Below are 26445 nucleotides of genomic sequence, written 5' to 3'. Positions count from 1 at the left end.
CGCGGCGTGATCAAAGTTTCCTTGGCACGCCGAAGTGCTGCGTCTCTGTGCCTTCGCAAGCTTGGATAATGATCAAGAATCAGCGCCGCGGCATAGTTTTGAAGGTATGTCGCGCGTGGATGACTTTATATATCGGCAACGGAGTTCTGGATCGTCCAGCTGCTCCGGTGAGCAATAGCTAACCATAAATAGGGGGGGGGGGGGGGGGGGGGGGATTCGTACGGTTGCTCTTATACACTATTAACCACGGCTATGTTCCAAATCTACTCTAATGGAACACATGGCAGCACAAATAAAGCAACGCTGAGGAGCAAGGAAGGTTTCCGAAGGCAAAAGACGGCGAGAATGAAAATCTTTGAAGCGTGATCCATATGGTCGTGTGCAATCTGTTGACCAATCACAGTTAGGCAGGCCGCACTCAAACGTCAAGTGCAATTAACTAGGTTGATAATGAGCCAGCACTGATCAGTGATGAGGAACTGTTGTGCGCGGTATTCTGCAAACCGTCTAACGACGAAGAAAAAATGAAAGCCGTTTACAACTCCCTGTAACGCCGAATTAGAGCGCAGCTCTTGAGGAGGAGGAGAAGGGAAGGGAACTGGGGAATGGGTCAAGTGACCTCGGGTGGCGGGGGGTCCTGTGACCTTGGGGGGGGGGGGGGGGGGGGTAACGTGACGATGACGTCATCAGTGACGATACCGATGACGTCATGAGTGACGTCACTGATGGTGTCATCAGTGATGATGATGATGACAATGCCGGTGACGTCATCTGTGACGTCATCAGTGATGATGACGATGCGGATGCCGGTGACGTCATCTGTGACGTCACAGATGACGTCATCAGTGATGATGACGATGCGGATGCCGATGACGTTATCAGTGACATCACTGATGACGTCATCAGTGGCGATGACGTCAACGGGAGCCACGTGACCTCGGGGGAGGGGGTCACGTGACCTGGGTAACCATCGTGACCCTTGTGAGGGTAACTCTCGTGACCCTCGTGAGTGTAACTCTCATAACCCTCGTGAGGGTAACCCTTTTGAGGGTAACTAACCCTTGTAACCCTCGTGAGGGTTACGAGGGTTACTGGCGGTTACGCCGACGGCGACGGCGACGGCGACGCCGCTCAAGCCAGGAACGGGTGCCTAAGAGCTGAGCTCTAAAAGTACCTCAGCCCCTTCTTCCGTTGCCAATGGACGCTGGATCAAGCTCGTTCCTGAACCATGAGTGCCGCAAGTAACAAATATCGTCGTCAGAGTAAAGTAAAACGTTGCTCCAGAGGCACATACGACTTCAGACACATTGCACTCAAAAACACATCCACACGGTGTCGATTCTTGATTGGTATCCGAGCGTGCGAAGGCCCAGAGAAGCGGCACTTCTGAGTGCCAAGGAAGCTTTGACAACGCCACGAGACCGGCGAAACTTGCTTTCGACGAGTTGTGCCTTTTCCCTGCGGCACCGTGCTTCCGTAAAAATTTCCACGTATCCTCAACGGCAAGCCTCACGGCTTACACTGGGTTTTAAAAAAAAACTTCTCCAGTGAATGACGACGGCCGAGTAGAAAACGTGACTTCAGCACGCTGCGGACATCCTCTGTTACGCTAACCAAAACGCGACTTCGCTGCATGCAAGATGGACGTCCGATGGCCGCACTCGCGCTGCGCAGCGACAAGGCCGGGACGCGCGATCCAGCAATTGTCATAGAAATCAGTGGAATCACCTTTGAATCAGCTTTTAGAGTAGGACGCGACAAGCGTGCCTTGCGTGGCCTAGTTTGATAAAGAAAAAAAAAAGCTTATGGTACACCTAAGCACTTCTTATGAGTTGTGAATGCGAAAGCATGCAAGCCGCTCGTCCGCTCCCTTTTTCGTCTGCTACGTACCTTTCGTCGCCGGTCAGCGAGCGTACTCCCCCGGGCACGCTGACCCTGGACGCTTCGTGTTAACGGCGCGCTGGTTAGGGTGCCTACATGTCTGTCGCTGGTGGACACGCAGCGCCATGGGGTGAGCGGTCGTGGAAACTGACGAGCGCAGCAGCCGATGGGAGCCCCGTCGACGCGCGCCAGCCAACGGAACAAACGAAGGGTGAGGGTAAGACGGGCCGGGGAGGAGGAAGCAGACGGAACGCTGGAGGAGAGAGGGGGAAACCCCTTCTCTCTTTAGCGTTCTGTCTGCTTCCTCCTCCCCGGCCCGTCTTACCCTCGCCCTTCGTTCTTAGGTTGCAAGGGGCGCCTCGCAAGTGGGCTCATTTTCGTCTTCTGCGCATGAGAAAGGAAGTAGCGGTGACGTCAGAACGCCGAGCCCTGATTGGCTGATCGCAACTCTCTGTCTCAGTGTCGTCTGCTCCTTTGCAACGTCGTCTGCTCGCAACGTCGTCTGCAATGCGCCTGTCTTACCTTTCCTGCGACTTTCGGAGCGAACTCTACTTCGCCTTTAAGAGAGGGCAAATGAAATAACTCGAGCGGTACGTTGTTTTTGTCTAAAACTAGCAGACGCGCATCAAGGAGGGAAGTCAAAGAACTCACTGGCGAGGTGTCCCGAGGCGCCGAGGTTTGTTTGCTTAGAACCGAGCGTGAGCGTGTTAGTGTCCGCAAGTTCCCTCCCAAATACTTTTTCTCTCCATTCGTGTGCGGCGAGACCCCTCACTCTTTAACGGCGTCGGCGGGTTGGCGCAGTTAACGTCGTCTGCTTTACGTCTGCTAGTCAAAGCGATGGCTGCTTTACCTTTCCTGCGTCTGTCGGAGATTCACCGCTTTTTCACTGGCGAGTCACCGTTGCCTCGGGAAACAAGGAGATAACAAGAGGAAGAAATTGACCTCTTAATCTAAAACTGAGGTCAGCGATCAAAGTATAATACGGGAAGGGTTCACAAGGGTCGCACGGGCATATTCCATTCAGCACGCCAGCTGGTCGTGGGCAGACGGTCGCCGAGTCGCGGAGTGCCTGCTAGGCCTAACTGCCCAGCTCGTTTGGTTGCGTTCGGTGGAATCGAGGCCGTTGGAGCTTTTCCCGGGTGTTTGTGGATCCAGCGTTCTTGTTCGTCGTGGTCTGTTTCCAGTACTTCTTATTTTTTTCTTGCTGCTTGAAGTCGGGACGCGTCAGAAGCGCAGGTAGAAAAATAAACGTCCGTGGGTCGTCGCGACCGCGGCGCTGTCGGCCTTGCTGATTTGATCGTAAGAAGTGCGTAAGACAGCTTCGCAGCTGTCGTAGGATTTCGACGTAACCTGCGCAAAACTTACGAAAATTTCGTTTTGTGAATACAAATTTCTTCTTAAGTCTTTTCTTACGCACATTTTTGGCGTAAGATCGTTTCGTGAATCTGGCCTCTGCGCTTCCGAAAGTCGCGGGAAAGGTAAGAGAGACGCAGACGACGTTGCGAGCAGACGACGTTGCAAAGGAGCAGACGACGCTCAGATAGGGGGTCGCGATGAGCCAATCAGGGCTCGGCGTTCTGACGTCACCACTACCCCCTGCGCAAGAAGCAGACGAACTTGCCTGATAACATCAGCTCGCTAGTGGTGCAAAACTATCGATAGTCGCCAGAGATATGACTACCGATAGTAAAAAAAAAGATCGATATTTGACTATCAAAACACTATCGATAGTACTATCGAGGGTCGACTATCGAAAAGCTATCGATATACTGTCCATAGTCGACTATCGTAAACCTATCGATAATACTATCGACAGTTTACTATCGATAGTTTTGCGACACTAGTAGTTTGCGTGGCTCCCTTCTTTTTCTCGCTTTATTATTATTTTTTTTTTTTTTCAAATGGGACACCAACTAGCCCAAGCACTTACCATACCGACTTTGGTTCAGCTTTCAGCGATGACGAAGGTATCGGGAGTTTGGGCGAAGAGAGGAGAAAGGGAGGCGAGCGGCGATGCGGCAACTGTGTTCGGTCTAGTGGTGCAAAACTATCGATAGTTTTGGAAAAACTATCGATAGTATCGATAGTCAATTTATCGATAGTTTTGCATCCCTACAGCTCGCTCTATGGAACCCCAGTTAATGCTTTCACATTAAAAAAAAAGCCTTGCGTGGCCTAGTTATACTCCGTGTCACCAGTTGCGTGCAGTACAGGCGAAGGCAACGCCAGGCGAGGGGAAAAAGGGCAAGCAGTAGAAAGGCTGAGGTAGAAGAGAGAAACCTCCTCTCCTCTCTGACGTTCTTAGTTATCTCCCTCTCTCCCCTGGCCCTCCTCTCCCGTTCCGCCTTCCTAGTGCTCGCCCTTTCTCTCGTCGCCTGGCGTTGCCTTCGCCTGCACTGCACACAACTAGTGACACGGAGTATAGTAGCGTGTCTGGCTTGCAACCAGAAAGGTTCTGGGTTCGAATACCGCCCATAATCCTTCAAGAATTCTTTAAAGGGACACCGACACCCCCCAAAAAATTTCTTTCATCTTTTGCCGAGGAAGAAGAGGACGCCGAAGCGAACGGACTAGTTCCTATCGGCTCCGTCATTTATGGTTAATTTCGCAGTATTAATTTGCGCGATTCAAGGTCTTGTGTATCCCAGTGAGTTTGTGAAGTCGAGAGACGCCAACGGATAACAAAGTTCCCAAAGGTACGCCTTTTTTGCCGAAATAACAGACATTTTCCACCACCGTCGTGCGCGGGGCCGCTAGGCCTAGGTGTGCTCCACGAGCGATAGGCCTAGTCGCTGTCGCTCCTGCCGCGGCTCGCCGTTTCGGCGGCGGCCACTAAGCCCCGAGATGGAGGGGACGTCCGCTCGGGCAACGATCTTCGACTCCCAAATGTGCGTGCAAGTTCAAGGCGAAGATCTTTCACCAGAGGAATTCCACAGCGGCACTGGATGGACGCAAGTGGGGGAACGCATGTCCAGACTACGTCAACGAGACCTTGTCGCGAAGCTCGCCGGCACCGACAACCAAGTAAGCAAGAATGCGAAGGGTAACAAGAACGTTAGAGCCTCGGCCATCAAGGCAGCGAGAATGCCAGCCATGCCGCTGGAGGAAAACAAGATCGTCATCAGACCCCGTGGGGGATTGGACATTACCAAGATTGGCACCACGACCGTCGCCACGGCCATTCTCGCCGCGGCCAAGATTACGACTGAAGAGAACGCATCAGACACCATTTGCCCAAACGCGCTACAAAACATCATGGTAGTCAGCACGCCTAAGGAGGAAAACGCCGTCCGCTACGCGAGAATTCAAACGATATCCATTCAAGACAAGACCTTCGAAGTCAGCGCGTACCGCACGGCGCCGCACGACACCGTGAAGGGCATCATCCGCGGCATCCCTGTCAACGCGAGTGCCGAAGAACTCGACAGCAACATTGTAAACGACAGAAACCCACTCGCCGTAGGAGCCAAAAGAATCGGCAACACGACCACGATCATTGTAGCCTTCGGAGGACCCAAGGTACCGAACTTTGTCCGATACGGTGTCACGCTCATACCGTGCAACCTGTATAGAAAGCAAATAGACGTCTGCCACCAGTGTGGCCGGGTACCGCATCGCAAGGACGTGTGCCCAACTCCAACCAACCGCATCTGCAGGGGCTGCGGCCAAACAAACCCAAAGGAAGACCACAAATGTACGCCCAAATGCAAACTCTGCGGAGGCGCTCACTTGACCGCCGATAAAGAATGTAAAGCCAAATACAAGGTTCCCTACGTCGTCCGCAAGCGGCAGTGGGAGCGCCGAAAGCAAAACGTCAGCGACTGGCTGCCGTCGGAGAGCAACTTCCCGCTACTCGACGAGCCAGCTGCCCGCAAGTCAAGGACGCCATCGAGAAAACGCGCGCCGTCGAGAAATAGCAGCAGCAGGAGCCAGAGCAGAGACGCGCGACAAACAAAAAGCCAAAGATCAAAGTCGCGCGAGAGAGTCAGTTGGGCCGACGCCGCACGAGGTATCAAGAAGACCAATTCGAACGACAATGCCAAGAAAGAAGACAAAGCTTCAACCAAGGAACGAGAAATCAACGAGGCCCTGAAACAGGAGAACGCGTCCCTGCGAGCCACCATCAACAACCTCACCAAGGAAATAGCGGAGATTCGCAACGTCTTATGCACCATCGAACAGCCAAGATCCTGCCCGAGCGACAACAACAAGGTCGAAGAAGCTACGACAGACGGAGATAAAGCACCGGCACCGAAGAAAAGGGCCTTCGAATTGCGTAAGACCACGAAAAACGTAAGCAGCTGCAGCTCCGGCAGCAGCAGCTCCGGCAGCAGCAACAACAATGTCGAGGCGAAACTCAGCAGCCTCGAGGATATGATCAAATCGATGAAGGAAGCCATCCAAGCCTTCCAAACGGAGAACGTCAACAGACTCAATAACCTGGAAAGGAGCTTGCAACTAACCCTAAGCAACCCAACGTTCGGGCCCCTACAGCAGCAAGTCAACCAAGCGCAGCAACCCGGAGAACTTCGAATAGGACCATCATGGCCTCCAGCTCCACAGGCATAACGATGTGGCAGTGGAACTGCCGCGGCTTAGTCAAGAAAAGGGCAGTTGTCCAGCAACACATTGAGCACGCTGCGCGCAAGCCCGACGTGCTCCTACTCCAAGAAACGCTAACGGAAAAGCCGTCCCTCCCCGGCTACAGGGTGCACGCGGGCCCGTCCGACGGCAGAGGTCTGTGCACCCTGGTCAGGAAGGGTCTCACCTTCGTCGAACATCGACTAAGCAACGTCAGGATCGAACACACGCTCACCGAACTCATACCGACCAAGCAAAGAAAAAACAGCATCTTCATTTTGAATATCTACAGTAACCCATCGCAGAGACTGCAGAGGTTCAAAGCCATTCTTCACAAGGCAAGCACGACGGCCGGCCAGAGCACGCTGGTCGCGTGCGGCGACTTTAATGCTATGGATCCGGCGTGGGGCTACGTCAAGAGTAATGCGAAAGGCAGAAACCTATCCCACGATGCGGCGGAGCTCGACTACACACTCATAACCGACCCGGCTCTCCCAACGAGAATGGGCAACTCCGTGTCCCGAGATACCACCCCTGACCTCACGTTCGTCAAGAACAATGAACCGATCACGATCACGTGGAGGAACACGGGGATGGACCTCGGCAGCGACCACATGATAGTGGAAATCGTCATACCGGAGCAGAGCAGTGCTAATGTCAGGAAACATACGTGGATCGATTGGACCGCATTCAGAGATAACAGAAATCAGGAGGCGGAAGAAGAGACCGAAATTGATGACATCGAAACATGGACCAACAAGATCATTCAAGACGTTCAAAACTCAACCAAGAACATAGAAACAGACCTCGAAACGAACACAATGGACAGCCGACTGGCACACCTCATCGAGGCCAAGCAGTCCATACTCAACAGATGGAAAAAGCTACGCCTCAATCGTAGGCTACGGAAAAAAGTCGCAGAACTTAACAGGACAATCGAGGAATACTGTCGCACGCTATGCGCCCAACAATGGGACGAGATATGCAACGCCGCCGACGGACAGATGCATAACGGGAAAACGTGGAACTTGCTTAGGCATCTGCTCGACAAAACTAAGACTAAGTCACACCAAAGAGACCGACTGGCGAAACTCATCCATCGAGAGGTCACTAAACACGGAGCCGAGCATGTGACGAAGCGCATCAGCGACAGATACCTGCCGACTACTCCAACGGAGTGCCACGGGCCGTACGGGGGGCTACGCAACGAGCGTCTTGACAGAGACATAGACGTAGAGGAGGTTCGCACGGCGCTGCAAGACCTCAACAGCAAGTCGGCGGCCGGACCGGACCGCATCACCAACAAAGCACTCAAGAACCTCGACGACAAATCCATCGAAAGTCTCACGAGCTACTACAACAAATGCTGGAAAACGGGAACGCTGCCGACGCAGTGGAAGAAGGCCAAGACTATCCTGATCCCCAAGCCGGGCAAGCCACCAGACACCGACAACCTCCGACCCATATCGCTCACGTCTTGCATGGGCAAGGTGCTGGAGCATGTCCTGCTCAAGAGGTGGCAGGAATACCTCGAGAAAGAGGACCTCTACCCGGAAACGATCATCGGCTTCAGGCAGCACCTCAGTACCCAAGACGCAATGATTCAACTCAAGCACCAGATCATCGACGGCAACACCAGCGACAACAAAGCGATATTGGGACTCGATCTGCAGAGCGCCTTCGACAAGGTGAAGCACTCGGCGATCCTATGCCAAGTCTCGAAACTCAACATGGGAGAGAGATCATACAAATACATCAAAGATTTTCTCACGGACAGAACTGCCGAGCTCAGAGCGGGGGATCTCCAAGCGCAAGAGAAGAAGCTGGGAAGCACAGGCACACCTCAAGGATCAGTCATCTCGCCGATGCTTTTCAACCTGGTGATGATAGGAGTGGCCGAAAGGCTCGGAAACATCAAGGAAGTTCGACACACGATATACGCGGACGACATAACGCTGTGGGTGGAAGGGGGCAGCGATGCCCACATCGAATCCACTCTACAGGCGGCTGTCGACGCGATCGAAGACCACCTTGACGGAACGGGGCTCAGGTGCTCGCCGAGCAAGTCGGAGCTCCTTGTATACCCGCCCGTCAAGCACCGCAAACCCAAGAGCAGCCCGAGAAACTACGAGGCAATCAAAGTGAAGAGCAGAGAAGGAAACGAGATCCCAAGAGTCACCAAGATCAGAATCTTAGGAATGACGATCGAGACGCACGGCAGAAACGGTGACACTGTCACCCGGCTCATAGCGAAAGCGGCAAACGCCACGAGACTACTCAAGCGAGTCACGACCAAGAAAAGTGGAATGAGGGAAGAGAGCCTGATCAGACTCATCCACTCGTTTGTCATATGCCACGTAGCGTACGTGGCGGCCTACCACAAGTGGAAGAAGAGCGAGAGAAACAAGATAAATATACTCATCCGTAGGGCCTTCAAGACGGCAATGGGACTGTTCGAAACAACGAGCACCAACCGCCTCCTGCAGCTGGGGGTGCACAATACGCTAGAGGAGATAGCGGAAGCCCAACGCAACGCTCAACTCGAAAGACTATCTACGACCAAGGCCGGCCGGAAAATCCTGGACAACCTGGGAGTTGGCTACCAAGGCAGGGAGCGGACGCAGCTCCCCATCCCCGATGAGATCAGGAACAACATCAGAGTGGACTCTATACCGAGGAACATGCACCCGGAGTATAACAAAGGGAGGAGAGCGGCGAGAGCCAGGGCCCTGATAGATCAGCACGCGGCCGACGGACACGCACGCTACGTGGACGCGGCTGAATACGCCAAGCTACACGGTTTCACGACAGTTGTCGTCGACGCGACCGGCACCGTTCGCACGACCGCCAGCACGAGATGCACCAAGGCAGAACAAGCGGAGGAGGTAGCCATCGCCCTGGCCATCGCCGACCGCGACTGCCACACGGTGCTGTGTGACTCGAGGCAGGCGGTGAGGAATTATGCCAAAAGCATGATATCGAAGGAAGCGGTGCGCATACTGCAGTCAACCAAGAACGACGGCGGCAGCAAACAAGTGAGAATCAAATGGTTCCCCGCGCACGCGGGCGAGGCGTCGGATCGAAACGCCAACCACAACGAGACAGCACATGCCGAGGCGCGCGCGCTAACGGACCGCGCCTCGACCGACTGGCCGCTGTGGTTCAGCACCAAGGACCGAATGACCGACTACAACGAGATAACCAAGGCTTTCCGCCTAGCTCGCAGAACTCTCCCACCACCTTGCTCGGGGCTCAGTCGAGAACAAGCCGTTTTATTTAGACAGCTGCAGACGGGCTCACTCCCCAGCCCGTTGCTGATGCATAGAATGTATCCCGAGGCGCACCCGACAGACAAGTGCAGAGTCTGCCGAAGGGAGACGGCCGGCTTCGCACATATGCTGTGGGATTGTATCAAGTACCCGGAAGAATCAAAGTCTGGGAGCATCCCGCTGCGACTTGAAGCAGCCGCAGGGAGCGATAATCAAGAACAACAACTCTGGGCCGTCCAGCAGGTCATCGGGGCGCTGGCCCGGCAGGGACCCAGCGCCCAGAAGACGATGTAGGCCCCGTCCGGAGCGCGCGCGCAAGCGCGCGTTTTACTGCAGGCTAAAATAAAGTTTACCCACTCCACTCCACTCATCTTTTGCCAGGCGATTTATTATGGTGTCGGAGGACTACCCAATTAATATTTTGCTACAGATTCACGTATATTTTCAATAAAGCCAAAAGACACAACTGCTCCAAACCAAAACCCGCGAACGGAGGTCAGAGCAGTGGAGAGGAGAGAGTGAGTGGCGGAAGTCACGTAACTGCACCCGACCGTGCGACTTTTTTTTTCTCGCTGTGCATAGCAGACGAGATGCGTGGCGTGTACTGTTTGCCGTGCGATTCCTTTGTAGTTATGTGTATTCCGCTCGCTGTTTTGTACTTCAAGATGAGTTGCTTCGCACATTGAGGAGTTGGAGATGCGTAGCGAGTGCCCGTGGTGAATTTCCGTGATCGGCTCCGAAAAGATTACCCCCAAGATGTTGCGTGAACAGCTGGCTCACGCGTCCTGCGTCAGAAAAAAGTGGCATTGTGCGGCAGTTTCCGAAAGATCAACGGGATCGGGACCAGTGGCTGGCAGCTATTCCTGTAGAACATTTACAAGCACCTCGGAAAACAGACGCTACCCGATTTATATGCTCCTTGCATTTTGCGGAAAGTGACTAGATTGAGTTCGCAGGTGTCAAAAAGGAAATCCCATACCATTCAGTTCAGCAACGTTTCGTCCACAATTTTTTTTTCTTCAGTGATAATTGTAAATAGAAAAAAAGAAAGAAATGTAGACATCGCAAAATGTACAAAAAAAAAAAGAAACAAAAAAAAAAAAAAAAAAAACGTACGTTTACATTGGAGGTTGAACCCGGTCCCGCAGGCGGACATCTTTCCTTTGAGCTACGGAGGAATCTCTTTCATTAGTGGTAATGCAGCCAGACAACTGTAAGTTGGAAGTTTGCTGCCGATTTTTTTCCAGCAAAATGCACTCCCGGGTCGAAGTCGAGAAGTACCACGCATTGGCGACATTCGGACATAGTAAAGGAATCGTAGACCTTTTCACCCTCCGCCGCATGGGCGCTGCCATCTTGGAATCACGTGATGCGGCCGCCATTAGGTTGCTTCAACTTGTTGCTCCGCCCTCCCGCCCGCGCCTCGGCGAATGCGTTGAATTCGTGTTTTTTGTCGCGTTTCACCGCGTCTCTTGCCTTGCTCCGTAAAGTGTCGTCCGATACCTATACTTACCATGCAATTGCATTAGATCATTATGCGCGCAACTTCTGTAGTTGATCTTGTAACACGTTTAGAATATTTTTTACCGTCGGCGTGCGGGATACGTGTGAAAAGGTTTTAGGAATCAGCGCTAGGACTTGCGCACATTGAATATATTTATGACTTGAAGAGAGCCTCGAGGGTTCAAATACCAACAACCTATGAGAATTGAGGTTTGGTTACTAATAAGGGCGGAACATTTGCAATAGGAAGCCCAATGTTATTATATATATGAGTGCGCATTGGTGTCAAGGAAGAAAACAAAAACACTCAGCGTAATTACCCTCGTGTTTTTCCTGAAGACATGGTGTTTTGTAGTAATTCCAACAGATCGAAAACAGTTTCTTTTGATTACATAGGAAACTAGTGGACAAGGCGCGGGAACAAACATTTAGTTTGAATTATTTTTATGCTAGAAATAATGGTACCTTAACATTAGGCAACTTGTTTGTTCGCAATATCACACCTATATCTGTTTTACGTTCTTAATCGCGTGTGTGATATAAGCATTCGCTTTATCGGTTTATCTATGAATTCCACGGAATTGTATATCGTGCTTGGTCCTATGTTCATAGTCTTTCAGTTGCTTAAGTCATTTTTTAATATAACCATGCAGTTTCAATTAATTTATTTCAGCACAAATATTTGAACTCCCCGCGTAAGAAACTGCCACAGACAGCTTGATAGTGCCTATGATTCATAAAATGTGACGCCGAAAAGAATCCTTCTGCATGAAAATCACCCGAGTGCAGCCGGTTGTCGACTTCGAATAGGGAGTTACTTTCAGTAGATGGAGACGTCAAAATGTGCAAAGCGCATCGTTTGGAATCAGTGAACAGCTTTCTACAAAGGTCTATTGGGTGGCGCCTGGCGTTCGACTTCAGCCAAACTTATCGGAGATCCTTTCTTTTGGGCTCTTCAATTTCATTCGGCAAATTTTACGGAAGATGAATATCAGACTTTATTTGAAGTCTGGCATTCACGAATCTCACCATTCTCATACCTTGAGAACCGTCGTAAGCAAATTTCCATATAACAAAAAGTTTATTTCATAAGGCCAATATTTTGAAATGCTGTGAATGAGTACTTTAGTTAAGAAATTTTTTAGTCAGCCTAGGCTGGTCTATCAAAATATTTCTCGAGCGCTTAATTTCTTTAAATAAAACAGACCGAGACAATATCACTTGTTTATATTATCTACGTGATTATATTAAACCTTTCTAGTCATTATAAAAGACGTTTCCAGTCTCGAAGTTAGAAAAGGTTGGTGTGCGGAAACCAAACATCGAACAGTAAACTTGTCAGTTCATCTGTTCTTGGTGATTCAGCAGATTGTTAATCATGTTGTCGACCTGAATTTTACTAAGCACTTATGCAATATAGTCTGTTGCAATATAGGATGATCAGTTCAATATCTGACTTGAGCGCGAGCTATCTACTTCCGTACCGCTCCAAAGCACGGCGGCAGCCAACGAGCGCACGCTGCAGGCGGAGCTTGTCCTGCACTTTACTATTTTTTCTTCTTGAAATTAGTGTCCGCGGGTGCGGCCGTGGACAATGGTACTTTTCCCTGTGCATCAGCGCAGTTGTTTCACCGCCGAACCTGTCCGAAATTAATGATGGACGTAATCAGACGCATATAGTGTTAGTAAAAAAAGATCGCAATTTAGGCTCGAAACCACTTCGCGGTTTGCCAAGTGGCTCAATAGTATTGTTTCATTCGCTGTGTGCTACCAGAAAGAAATTCATATCGCAAAATTAATCGAAAGTGGCATGAAACAGCATCACAATCGCGTGTACGTTAAAACCGAAACCCACCAAATTGAAGCAACCTGATGGCGCCGATTGCGCCAGCGCCCTCTACCCGCCCGTCAGGCAACTACTGAAATGAAAAGGTGCAGATGCATATTAAACTCGAAGTACACACTTCGTGCTTGAGGTTTGCGCGAGCGAAGTCTTCAGCCACAAATAGGGAGCGACGGCTCAGCGGCGTCTTTTTGCAAATCGGCTCGGTGGTTGGGCGTGTCGTAAATTTCTCTTGTGCCATCATTGCACCGTGTCATCATTGCACCGTTTGTTGCAACCGCAAAGTCTCCTTGTTTAAGTGTGGGGAGGGGGGTGATTTGCGTTTTCCGGGAGATTGTTCTGTGAATGATACAACCATACACATTGCTCAAAATTCGGGTCTCCCGGGTAATACGGGAGTCTTGGTAGGTAGGTATGCAATGGTGGATCCTTGGGGAATGCATTAGCATGACACTTTGGAAACGCCACACACGTTCCCCCTTGGGAAGCGCTAACACTGACCCTGTAACTAAGCCAAAAAGAGGCAGCAAAAATAGAGGGTGATTTCAGATAAGATCGACCAAAGGATGGCTAGTCGACATTTTCAAATCAACTGATGTTTTTATATGTTATTGTCTAGTGTCTGGTATGAACGAATCCAAACTTAGTTTTGACTAGAAAAAATACTTGGGGACAGGAAAAATCGTAAGGCATGAGCAACTTTATTAAATGGGTACAGCGAGGAAAACCTTAGCGTAAAGTGCCGAATTTGATTTCCCAAGGACTGCTCATTTTGAATGCAGGGACATCTTATTTGTCACATTTTTCTTCACGGGGTATTTAACCTACTGTTTTTGTTGGTGGTTACTAATAATTTTTATCTGATCACTATAAAAAAAATCCCAAAATGTTATTCTCGAGCAGGATAAAATATATCGGCTTGCCACGATTTATTCATACACCGAGAGCATCGAAGCTGCTCCAGTTAGGCACTATGGCATCCGTCACCTGAAATTGTTTGTAATCGTAAATACACAGCCAATCTAAATATCTTACTATTATATCTTCGTTTTTGTGTCAAGGAAGTAAAGTTATTTATTTTACTCTAGATGTAAAATATACCGGAAGGTACAACTTCACACTGCATCGTCTTTTCTCAAATCATTAGTCTCTAATATGATACCACTTTGTACGCTTATGTAAAATGCTGTATATAGTTTCTCCTCTCTTTTACTGTGTGACCGATCGCTCTTTTTATCAATGACCTCATCTGAATAAATGTATATAAAAGATTTGTGCAAGTTTCATGAAACTGGAACTCAGAGTCACTTCTTGTATAGGACACTGCTAAGTGTAGGCTTTGAAAAAGGACCCTACTTTGGGGAGTTGTTTCTTCTTTCACAGTGCAATGATGCAACATGTTTTTAATAGAAATGAATGCCGAAATAGAGTATAACAGGGTACCCAAATTGAAAAAAAATCGAAGGTGGTGTTTTTTTTTTTATTCGCATTGGAATTTTTCTTTGTTTGATTTTTTTCCCATGTTTGCCTAAATATATTGTAACTATTGTGTCACTCAGATACCTTATTTATTTTTTCAATAATAGCCATATATTAGTAAAATAATGTCTGCAAGTTATGTAATAATGATTAAATTATTTCATGAGATACAGATTTCCAAAGTTTGCCATTTGTCGTTCGAGCAGGCATGTTTGGCAATTTTTAGAAAACTAAATAAATTTTTAATAAATATTATTACTTTATATTACAAGCAAGTTGTACCCAGTTTGTTTGTAAAAAGTTTTAAAATTCTCCTAATTTTATTGTTTTAATTATTCACTTTCAAACTTGCCCCCTCCATCAGTGCGCGTTATTGCAACTGTCCACCTCTCCCTGCCTTACGATTTTTCTTGTCTCCAAATTTTTTTTCTGGTCAAAACTAAGTGTGGATTCGTTTATACCAGACACTAGACAATGTCATATAAAAACATCAGTTGATTTAAAAATGTCGACCAGCCACCCTTTGGTCGATCTTATCTGAAATCACCCTAGAGGAACCAACAGAGAAAGCCAAAACAAAGAAGGGAAGAGGGTCAGCATTAGCATTTCCCAGACAGGGACATTAGTGGCATTTACCAGATGTCATGCCAATGCATTCCCTAAGGATCCACCAATGGATCTTCCTTTTTTATTTATAACTCTCTTTCCAGACTGAAAATCATGGGTTAATTCCTGGTTGAATGTTACCCAACTAGAGATATATATAAAAAAAAAACAAAAAAAAAAACAGTTCCATGCTGTGTTCTTGCAGGAAGCCAACTTCCATCCCTTGATCCTCCTGCCACCCCATACATAACGAAGGGTTTCGGGAGAATATTTGTCCCCGTGCAGGGCACTCTTCTACACCTTTCTCATGTATCGCTAAGACGCAATGAGAAGAGTGCAAAATTAACTTGGAAGAGCCGGTTGGTCAACAGCGAACAAGTAGTGCCAAAATGTGCTCTCTGGCACACGAGCGGAAGACCTTGCTCTCGGCTGTGTGAACCTCCATCATTGTTGTGCGTCGGGCGGCTGTTAGTCAACAGAAACAACATACTTTCCGCCACATCTGCCACAGTATTTCCTCTCCCGTTTCTGAAATGCAGAGTCCTCGTTTGTAAGAAACCAGTGGATTTTTAAGGGCCGTAGAAACAGTATGACGGCCATCGCTAGGGCTATGATCAACGACAAAACAAGTTTCAGTTGTCCCGCCCTTGGCACGAGCTCCTTACCTTCGATAACGCGTTGGCATCTCGTGAGTGTAGAGTGTGCATGCTCAACCAAAGCACGGCGAAAGGCAATGAATGCATGCTGGAGTCCGAAAATTTGAAGTAGATGCCCTGCAGTTCTCATTTTGTCAGCGACTATAGCAGACAATGTCGGCGACCCAAACACATGACCCTGACACCGCTAATCACTCTGATTGGAGGGATAGAGTGGATAGAGACAAAGGCAACCAGCCTTTATGTCTACCTACCTTTAGGGGCGGACGCAGGTATTTGCAGAGGGGGCGGGTCAGGCATTGGTCAGCGTATCATATGTTTCAGAACCCCCCCCCCCCACACGCTTCCACGCCTAAATTTTTACACATGCAGAACTGAAGAGTTCAAAGCACGGTGCTGCAATGTCCCTTTGCAAGAACCAGAAAGACATGCCGCCATATAACTGGAACTATGACACGCAAGAAAACCAAGAACCCATGACGATGCCACATACATATATTTTTCGTAAATGTTGTATGTATATATCTATAATATATATAATCTTATTACAGCATAAAAACCAGCAACAAGTATGTACACAGCATTCACTGAAAGCAAGACCATAAAAAAGCATTTAAAAAAGCTGTACGGGATAGAAAGGTGCAACAAATATACACATATCTGAAAATCCAAGGTTGCCTCTGTTCCCACAAGTACTGTTCCCACCAGTACCATGCACCAGTCCTCCCAATCAATGTTAAAAAAAATGTGTGAAAAGAAATCTCGGTTTGCTGCTGAGGATAAACGAACACATCATATACATTTACAGAGCAGCATCGAGTAGAAGCCGTCATACAGCAATATAAGGCTTCTCTTATCTGTTACTACTCTTACTTTGGCTTTTAGTTGCAGCTGTTTGGCCTGGAGGACAAGTAGAAACTAAGTGTATGAAAGGTATGCAGATCAAGACTACAAGGTAGCACCAATCCCCTGTTGTCACTTCTCCTTAGCAGCTCGAAACAGGAAGGGGAGGTTAAGACAAGGGCCAAATGTTCTTTCCCATCTAGTGCCATGGAATGGTTCGACCACTGCTCAGCAAGAGGACAGGTCGGCGCGAGCAAGCCGTGGCTGCGGGTGGGGCGGCTCTTTCTTGCTTCGGCATTCAAACATGGCCGCCCTGTCGCGAATCCGCTTGGGAGGTGACAAGTCCTGCCTCTTGGCCATGGGCTCCACCGGCTGCTGTGGCCTCGGAACCGCCGGCTGTTTTTCGGTTGCAGCGGATTCTGCACTCTGCTTGAGAAGGTCTCTCTTGCGGTCGCCCGGCGGTTTCTGCCAGCTCCTGCCGTCAGTGGCCTGCTGGTTCTCCAGGTTCTTGCTCGTGCGCCGCAACGGAACGGTGGCCACGTTCCGCGCGGCTAGCTCGGGGGCCTCTCCGTCGGAGGTCCGCCTCTGTTTCGTCACGTCGAGCTTCACAACCTCCTCCGACCGAAAGCTCTCGGACTTGAGTTTCTCCCTCAACTGGGCGCGACGCTCCTCCTTGAACTTCTCTATACGTTTCCGGCTAACCTCGCTTTCAAGAGGGAGTGTGGCAGCATTTTTTACTGTTTCTTCTGGCTTCTTAACTGGATCCACTTGCTTCTCTTCCACTTGAGTTGGCGCGCTCACTTTCCGCAAGTCCAGAGTGACAGGCCGCTGCGCGTCCGAGACTTCAATTTCAACGATGACCTCAGTCCTTGCACTGTCCACTTTGTGCACTTGCACAACAGGCTCAGGAACCTCCACCAAGCCTTCGGCCTTCGCACTGTCGACGGTGGCCCGAGGAGCGGTGTCGTAGCAGACGCTCTCCTCCACGTGATTGTCCTGATCGTCAAGGATGGGGTCTGACCAGGGGTCGTAGTTGGACGAGTTGGGAGGTGATGACGGGTTGGTCTTGCGTGACTGAAGTCTCATGACTTTAAGCTGAGTGAAAAGGCTTGGCTGGGAGGTTCTTGACGGACTGAAATCTGCATTAGAGGCCTGGGTGTCCGTGGGCTCAAACTTGGACATGAGTTCCTTGACAGAGCCCCTCTTCTCCGAGCGAGGTTGGGCAACTGGTTCCGAGAGACGCTTTTTACCGCTGTCAGAGTTTGCTCCAAACGTCCGGGGCTCTGACTTGCGTTTTGCTTCTACAATTTGAGGAGGCCTTGAAGATGACCTCAACAGCACGTCGTCGTCTCCAAACTCGATGAGAGGCTTTGACTCGAGGTCTTCTGTGGTGCTTGCATTGATGAACTCGTTACAGTGTGTAAGTGATTGCGCCTGAGTACTGCACTGCAGCCCACCAAAAAGAGGACTTTCTTGAGTGTCCCGTGAAGTAGTAAAATCGGAAAAGGTTTCGGGTGCCGCAGATTCTACACCTTTCATTTGTTCACTTTCATTCACCAACTTTTGAACATTTAAAAATACAAGGTCAGTGTGAGTTGCTTCCTTCTGCACAAGTGGTTCGCACAGCTCGAAAGTATTAGGGTCGATTCCAGGACTAGAATTAAGTAGTGCGCTTTCCTTGTTTTCCTGCAGCTCATCATCCCAGATCAGGTCCTTCTCAGTTTCACAATAAGGACTGCAGTCCACCGACTCCGAAAGCGTGTGGTCTGAAACAACTTTTTCTTCCTCCTGAGCCGCATCGCAAATCATAGCCACGGGTTCGTTTTGAGAAGGCTCCACTTGCATGATGCATAATTCTGGAGTGTTTGAGGACTCCCGAATTTCTTCGCCAGCCTCGACGCATACTGCTGGGTCTGGTGACAAGCTGCTCCGATCAGTATTTCCATCGGTGGGAGACAGAAGACACAGACTTTGGTCTTGGCTCTGCGAATGCTGCATAGCAGTGTACGGTTCACTCAACAGGGGACTCTCGTCCAGATAAGAGTACGGCATCACCTCCTCATTATCCTCTTCCTCAGAAGTGGAGCTTTCCTTCGTCGCCTCCACCACCAAGACAGCACGGTCGGCGTCGGTAGAGAGTACGCCACAATTCAACGCTTCCACTCTTTGCACCACATCGAGCTCGGCAGCGCGCCCACATCGCTCGGCGTCCACAAACGTTCGGAGCTCGTCGTTTGGCATCGCGGGCACGGGAGTTTCCACGGAACAGTCTAGACATTCGTGAAGCAGCACACAGGGAGAGTCCAGTCGGTCAACGCTTCCGACGGTCCCACATCCACTTTGTACCTCGATGGGTGACGGCGTTGACCTTGTCGACACTTCCAACGGAAGCTGTTCGCAACCGGCACAAGGCGACGACAGAGGCGACGCAGAAGTGTCGGTGTCCTCTATGTACGGCAGTGATGCACTCACGCGGTTCAGGAAGCTCGTCTCTAGGCTCGTGGCACTGCGCGATTCGCCGACCAGAAAGCCCGTGTCAAACTGGCAACAGCTCATCTTGAGGGATGACGCAATGTCTTCCGCGAGAGACGTTTCCACGTGGTTGTCGGGTTCTTCCGCATCAGTCGCCGAGTCATAGGTGCTCTCGCAGAGCGTGTCGTCAACCGTGTCGTCAACATCTTCCACAAACGGCCTGTGAAACGCCAGCGCCCCGTCGACAAGCTCTTGGGAGGAAGAGCCGCGTTCTTCCTCGGCGGCGGCGTGCACTTCAACCAACACCATCTTCTCATTTCCGTGCTGTTGCACAGAGTCCCTGAACTGCTCGCTGGTCCTGAACGTTCCTGGGTGATGCTCCTGAGGCGACGGGGATGTATAGGGCTCGATGTCGTCTGGGCTGTGAACGGCCAGCGGCTGCCGGCTTGAGTAGGGCGTCAAAGACCGGCTCGAGGACTGGTGGCGGCGCTTCTCCGTCGGGGCCTGCTGCTCTTCATCCGCAGCAAACGTCGGCAGCTGGGGTTGGGAGGTTGCGTAGCTCAGGGATTCCATCTTCCCCGCCGAGCTGAATGTGTCGGCCGCTGAACGGTGACTAGACTGGAACGCGGGAGAGTCGACAACGTCGCCCAGACGCTGCACCTTGGGGTTGTTCGCGCCCTCGACATCCGAGCAGAGCTTCTGTTTGCGGGGAGACTTCTGCGGCGGTGAAGGTTGTTGCTGCTGCTGGTGGGACGCTGCGAACTGGAAGGTGACGTTGAGGTCTTCGAGGGAGAGGTCCAGGGCACCACGCTCGAAGTAGGAGTCGTGGGAGACCGAGCGCACGTGCTTGTGGGCGCCGCCGGGAGACGAGGCCGGGGGTGTCGCTTCGGGCATCCACTGGAACGGCTGCACCCTCGACGCTTCTGCAAGAAACATGCCCGCAGAAGTCCCGTTACGACCGGTGATCGACGAGCGTTCACCGTTCCTAGCAGAAAGTCGGGTGAATTCACCGGGTCACACAAAACATTTCCCGAGTGTGCTGCGACCTCCCAAATTAGTCCACAGCATGGGTGCGAGCAGCTTACATTAATTACATCGGAAGCACGCGTTCCTGAACGTGCTCCAACTTGCAAAAGGCCCCCTAAAGTGAGTAATGCTGTAGCTTGGCATACCTGAGGAAGAGTTGCAGGAGTCCAAGATTTCCGAATTCCTGCCAGAATGCCCTCCACTTGAAATCAAAGACTCTGCACTTTTAACGCTCCGCAGCTGTTTCGATGCACTATGTACCAGGTCAGCTTCGGTCAGTGCTTTGTCCTGGAGTCGTGAAACAAATAAACAACATGAATGTGCAGAAGGAACGAAATAACTTATTTCGGGCCTAACGCATATGAAAAATATCTAAGCAGCTGTGGTGCCCTCAGTCCAAAGCAAAGAGAGCCGCAAATTTCACACGGGTGCACTTGTAGGTTTGGGAAATGTCTCCAGTAAACCAACACCTATTCAACTTTCACACACTTCCAAGCTAAAAGAATGCAATTCTTGCTTTAGTTACAGTGCCTGGGACAATGGTGTGTGTGGTACCCTAGCTATACCACCCTTGCATCAACAGTGGTCTCGAAGTCGCGCACCCCAATCCATGGCGGCTTAAGTTTCCACCAATAGGTTGACCACAGCAGCAGAATAGCGGCCAGCGACTAAATATGCCAGCCGTGATGTCACGAGGCATATATCAAGGGACCAAAAATGAGGGCGCAGTAAATGCACCACTTGGAGGAATGTTACAGTCACCCTACTTTCGCTGTTCTCTATGTTGTTCTACTATGGCAGCAGTCAGCCAACTCCTCTCACAGACACCCTGTTGACAATCTAGAAGCAGCGATGTTGCCGAAGGCCAACGGTTGCAAACGTATTTGCCAACAAGTGCCTACTCTCTAATTAGCAATGTGGAAAGTTTGCCAATTGTTTTGCATAATGGAGAACAGGCAACAAGCACAGGCTTGGCATTCTAACAAATGACTACAGTCTGTCGCCGCTCATGCTCTGCACAAAGCAGGTTTGTGCCGAAGGCACCTTACCTGAATGGGAAGGCTCTGGTGGTGAGGCAGAGATCCCGTGCTGGCCTTGCGCAGACCCTGGGCACGCTTGTCCTTCTCCCGGGCACTGCCAGAGTGCCAGCCCCGCACAAAGAAAGACCTCCATCCCAGCGGAGACTTCTTCAGCTTGGCGCTGCCACGTTTCCTGCACCGTGCAGATTCTGTGAGACTTTGTGCACTTTTTGGGGTTCGGGGGCTCTACCATTCCATGCAGCACCACAAAACTGCGGCTGACACCAAATGAATTTCTCATCTCTACGAATGCAAAACAATCCAATGTTCAGATAGCAAGGTTTGCACAATAAGTCATTGACTCGTGGTGATGATGCCCCCTCACTGAGAAAAGAGCATGAAATGCCGAATTTCTTAATGCAATTTTCAGGCACTAAGGGGCATATCCCTATGCATCTAGTAGCTCCCAATCTTTTTTATGTGACACCATATAAAAAAGATTGGGAGCTCCAAAAATCCGAAAATTCTAGGGATTTCAAGGACTTTCAAGGCCCAGCCACTATATCTTCAAGGACTATGTTGAGAGCATTACTTACAAAAAAACACAATTTCCAATGTGTTAAAATGTAATAATTATTGTAATGTAATGTAAATATAATAAATAAATAAAACAAAGACATTTTGCACTTCTTTCTTCGCGAACCACACCACAATAAGCCTAATGTTCGAGCTACGACGGCAACTTCTGATCCAGTGCTATAAATAACACAAAAGAATGGATTGAATCTGGATCCGGCTGGGCAATAAGGGGATGCTGAACCGAAATTTGGAATTCACGAGATAAGCCTGCAGAGGTGTTCAACAGGGTGCCATATACCACGAAACATCACTCATATACTAGCCATTTCTCGAGCGGATGGCCGTATTTCTGGAAAATAAAGGAGCGAATGAGGGAGAATGTTGACACCATCTTATAGCAGAAGAGTTGCTCGGTGTCTAGCAAATTATTCTTTTGAAATTCCCTGACTTTTCCAGGTCAAGGAATTTCAGGTGAAATTCCTTGACCACTCTAGAAGCGGTTAAATATATAAGACCATTACAACACAAGGCATTGAGCACTGAGCACAGCGAGGATCATGTCCCACGAGCCTAACATAACTTGCATATTCCGAAATATTCGGGTTCGTCCAGTCCGAAATTAAACGAGCACTTTCTTGCCGCCGACATCGTCAATGAAGAGGCCACTTCCGGAAATACGATGAAAACACAACGCTCAACCACACACGTCAATAACCAATATGGCCGCCAGATGCTTTTCGTCTTTCAGCTTAATTAATTAAGGATTCAATTGGATTGGGGTCTGCAGCTTTCTGATATGTTACTAAATCTAGTAGCTCTACATGGATCTAACCTAGTGTCGCGCTCTCAATCCAATCCAATCCAAGGCTTCGCCTGGATTTGTTGGTTGTTCTCTTTGCATCGGGTAGCACACTCTACGTCGGGTGAGCAGAGGCCGTGCGTCGCTCTAAGCAAAATTTATTGCCTACATTTCTGCCCCCAAGTCTTCAAGTCTTTGCTCAGGGCACTCAATGCCGTTTCCGGCTCATTTTCCCTGACTGGGCTCGCTTTTTGACAATATCCCTGAAAATTCCCTGACTTTTCCTGGCAATTAAAATTTCCCTGACAATTCCCGGTTTTCCCGGTCGCTAGACACCCCGAGTTGAGAAAGAAAAAAATGGCCTCGCTCCCTAAATTTTTTTTCCGTGCCCTTGCGGAGTCAAAGCGAAAAGAGGAGGAAATGAGAATTGCGTGCTCTTCTTTTAAGAAAAATATGATGATCCGTTGGAGATACCGCTTTATGAATGACGTGTTGGAATTTGCGGTGTCCCTGCCTATCGATTCTGCGTTGTTTTCTGAAATTCAATTTTTGGTTCAGCATCCCTTTAAAGGTGTCCTCTAATAACATTTGAGCTTCTGCCCTACTTATATTATTTACCTCGCTAGTGGTTCGGTCAACTCAGGAAACAAGTAGTAGCCAAAAAATATTAATGCATTATATTTTATTTCAATCAGGCAAAAACAGCCCGACATCCAGTGGTTACACAACGCAATGAAAATGCACGATCGGTGCCATTTTTTATAACCAATTTGTGATCAGCATTGTCAGCAACAGCCGTCGAAATTTTCTTGTGTACACAGGTTCAATAACGTATATTACTCTGTAAACCATCGTTATTCGTTCAAAAAAGCATTTACGTAAGTTGAACGAGAAAGGTGAAAAACAAAGAGAAATATTTTTCAAATATGTAAAAAACAAGGGAAAAAAAACATGACATGCCTGCCTCCCAGTGGTAGAACCAACCAAACCAGTCAGCACACGTGCACACTAGTGCTGCTGCGCTAGCCCTGGCGTGCAGATGTCGGGGTGGTGGGATGTCGGGCTAGTCTGAGCGTGTGCATTTCTGCTATTTGAATCTGCCGTGTATTGTGTGCTGTTCTCGCTGTTCAGTTCTATGGTCCCGCGTTTTTGCATTGGTGTGAAATCCGGGCACTTGATTGGGCAAGTTCATGTGGGCAGCTCTATGCACTGCCCCGAGAGGCGCCGCAGGCCTAACGAGCCGGAGGCACTTTCACGGGGGTGCCAGCCAAAGCTTGAAACTCATAGACAAACCAAAGGTAGTTTTAATTAGAATTCAGGACGACCTCGTGTATGAGTTATGTAGGATCATGTGCTGGTCGTATCGAGCCGGCAGCAGTTCCCGTTTGAAACAACAAATGCGAAGTATAGAAGCGGTGTGCGACGAAAAATGAAGTCGAAGCCCGAAACATTCATTCGGAATGCGCTACAATTTCAAAAGCATAAACGGTTTAATTTAGAGATCATCTGCTCCCTTCAACGTTATACATAACTGAATGTGGTAAGCTGCCGCGAAATGCGAGCACATCGAATCCGCCGGAGCCAGACGGCAAACGCTTTGACAAACGCCACACGGCAATCGTTTTTCTTTTTCATGTTTGCGTGACATTTGGTAGAAAATAAATACATGTCTGCACTCGACAGTTGGTGATATCAGTAATATTTCGTGACATTCGTGAGTCGGGGATATTTTGTGATATTTGTCAGTGATTTCGGTGATACTATCTATATTGTTCATGATGGAAGTTGCAGGTGATGTGAGGGGTCATGAGTTTTTCTATCATGATAACCTCCGTGATTTAAGTGGCGGTGACCTTTGAATTTGAATAGACTTAATGATATGACTAGCGGCGACTTTTGGATCTTGGAAAAATTTGTGGTACGAGTGGGAGTGAATTATGGAACAACTTGGTGAATTTGATATGATATTGAGTGACTGGGATCTAAAATGCCAACAAATGCCGATCTGTGCTCCCAAGTGGTCGTAACGCATTCAGTTACGCTCATGTGCAAATATCTGAACCAGCACTCTCAGGCAGATGGCCAAATCATTCCTGTTGCTCTATTTAGCTTGGGTAGTTTGCTTGTTTGTTTTGCTGTTTGACAGAAAGAGAACGCTCCATTTAGCCAAGAAAAAAAAAAGCAGTTGCTTGTGAGCATTCACACTAAAAGAACATGTGTTTGGTGCGGAGGTCCGCTTTAGCCAACAAAGACTTACAAAACTTTTTTTTTGAAAGGGATCAATGCTCAGGCGTATGTGACAACGAATCCTTCGGCCCTCTCGATTTTAGGAATCGCACGATAGTTTGATAGGCAGTGACAAGAGTGATGAAAACACAACGAATCCTTCGGCCTTCTCGATTCTTAGGAATTGGACGATAGTTTGATGGGCAGTGACAAGAGTGATGAAAACAATGTGAATCCTGCAAGCATTCCATCAACTTCGGCGTCTGCACGTCAGTGGGACTTAGACCAGAAGTCCTGATTCAGAGCAAGATATGACACCTAGAGTGTCAAGGGAATGTTTTTTGTCTTATTTTAATGCATATTGCCTTTTTAAAATAAAAGTTTGCCGTTTGTTACTTGAAGAAAAAAATGAGTACTCAAGGGGTTAAGAGGCGACAAGGTTCAGCTGAAACCATTTCGTTTACAGAATTCCCATTGCCCAAGCAAGACGTCTTTATTTCCTCTCATTCCTGAACAACAAAATGAGTAGTTAAAAAAGTGCCTGTCTGTTTGAGCTCAATCCCTGGAGAAGAGACCAGTCAGGCCCATGTCCCCTAAAAGTAACACTGAGTAGTTATTTTATTATATCAAAAACCAATCATAGCATCTCATCAATGATTATATTTTCCCACGTACAGTAAACTCTCACTTGAGCGAACGTTGGTTTAACAAAGATTTCAGAATAACAAACTTTGAAAAATTCTCCGGCAGTTTTCCTCTGCATTCTATGCAAAAATGTTTAAAAGGAATGAGCGAATTTCAGAATAACGAATACCTATTTCAGTTCAACAAACTTGATCGGAGGACTCAAGATTATTTTTGCAATCAGTTCAACTAAGTTTTGTGCTTTGCAGTGCTGGCGTAGTCTATGCCTGCCACCCACCGCTGCCGCCTCTGCAGCAGCGGCATATTATCGCTGGCGTTTACACTGTCGCCGAGGCAAACCGGCGGTTTGGTAGACGAAACCGAACCTTGTGCTGTGTCTGCTTTTTCCTTTGTAATCGGTTCTATTCGGCCATCTTAGTTTTGGGTAACAATGGCAAAATGGCAGTTTGTGGACCCACTTTCGTAATGAGTACGATGAAACGGAACAGTTGTCTCTTTCAGACAAGCTCAAAACACTTCAGCATCTGGACAACAGTCAAAGGCTAGTGGATCTTGCGAAGGACTATGGGATTCCATTGTCGACGTTGTCAACAATAGTGAAGCAAAAGTCGAAGCTTGAAGAAACTGTGTTCAATCCGAACAGGAAACAACTCTGCACAAGATATTTCAAGCCAGTGAATGATGCTGTTGCGGCATGGCTTTGTCACAGCAACAAGCTGTGCCAGAGGAAGTGCAAAATAACTTAAGACTCTCTGGACAGCTTTGTTACTTCATGCGCTTTAAGAGCGCCGGTGCAAATAAAAATTAGATTTTTTCTTCAAAATGAGAAAGGCAGATGCACTTTTTATGGGTATGTCGATGTACATGACTCCATAAATTGCAGTGCACATTTCGACTCAATGTATGCTGTGCTCTTTGCTGTTCCATATTCTAGTGAATCTATTCAGTTTAGTGAACTTTCAGTTAATGAACTATTTCCTTGGGTCCCTTCAAGCTCGCTCATTTGAGAGTTTACCTG

At 48.8% G+C, this 26445-nt stretch overlaps 2 protein-coding genes across 5 annotated transcripts in view; one reads left to right on the top strand and one right to left on the bottom strand.

The window, feature by feature from the left end:
* Positions 1 to 7972: 7972 nt before the first annotated feature.
* Positions 7973 to 10085, top strand: LOC121834825. 2 transcript variants are annotated; one of them, XM_042288692.1, is made up of 2 exons: positions 7973 to 8150; positions 8240 to 10085. In XM_042288692.1, the coding sequence occupies exon 2, from the start codon at positions 8328 to 8330 to the stop codon at positions 10023 to 10025; it is 1698 nt and encodes a 565-aa protein (XP_042144626.1). In that variant the 5' UTR covers positions 7973 to 8150; positions 8240 to 8327; the 3' UTR covers positions 10026 to 10085. The 2 variants fall into 2 exon arrangements, with proteins under 2 accessions (XP_042144626.1, XP_042144625.1); XM_042288691.1 differs by lacking the exon at positions 7973 to 8150 and having other exon boundaries at positions 8163 to 10085.
* Positions 10086 to 16295: 6210 nt separating this feature from the next.
* Positions 16296 to 26445, bottom strand: part of LOC8041089 — a 289123-nt gene continuing 278973 nt past the window's right edge. For all 3 annotated transcript variants that reach the window (XM_040209813.3, XM_029987103.4, XM_029987102.4), the window contains 3 exons: positions 21209 to 21371; positions 20306 to 20447; positions 16296 to 20056 (listed from right to left, as the gene is read on the bottom strand). In XM_040209813.3, coding sequence (XP_040065747.2) covers positions 16890 to 20056; positions 20306 to 20447; positions 21209 to 21371 — 3472 coding nt within the window. In that variant the 3' untranslated portion in view covers positions 16296 to 16889. The remainder of the gene's footprint in view (positions 20057 to 20305; positions 20448 to 21208; positions 21372 to 26445) is intronic.

The sequence above is a fragment of the Ixodes scapularis genome, unplaced genomic scaffold, assembly GCF_016920785.2.
Source record: "Ixodes scapularis isolate PalLabHiFi unplaced genomic scaffold, ASM1692078v2 PGA_scaffold0__279_contigs__length_252992795, whole genome shotgun sequence".
NCBI lineage: Eukaryota > Metazoa > Arthropoda > Arachnida > Ixodida > Ixodidae > Ixodes > Ixodes scapularis.
The sequence above is the reverse complement of the archived record's forward strand: the minus strand, read 5'-3'. Positions and strand labels throughout refer to the sequence as shown.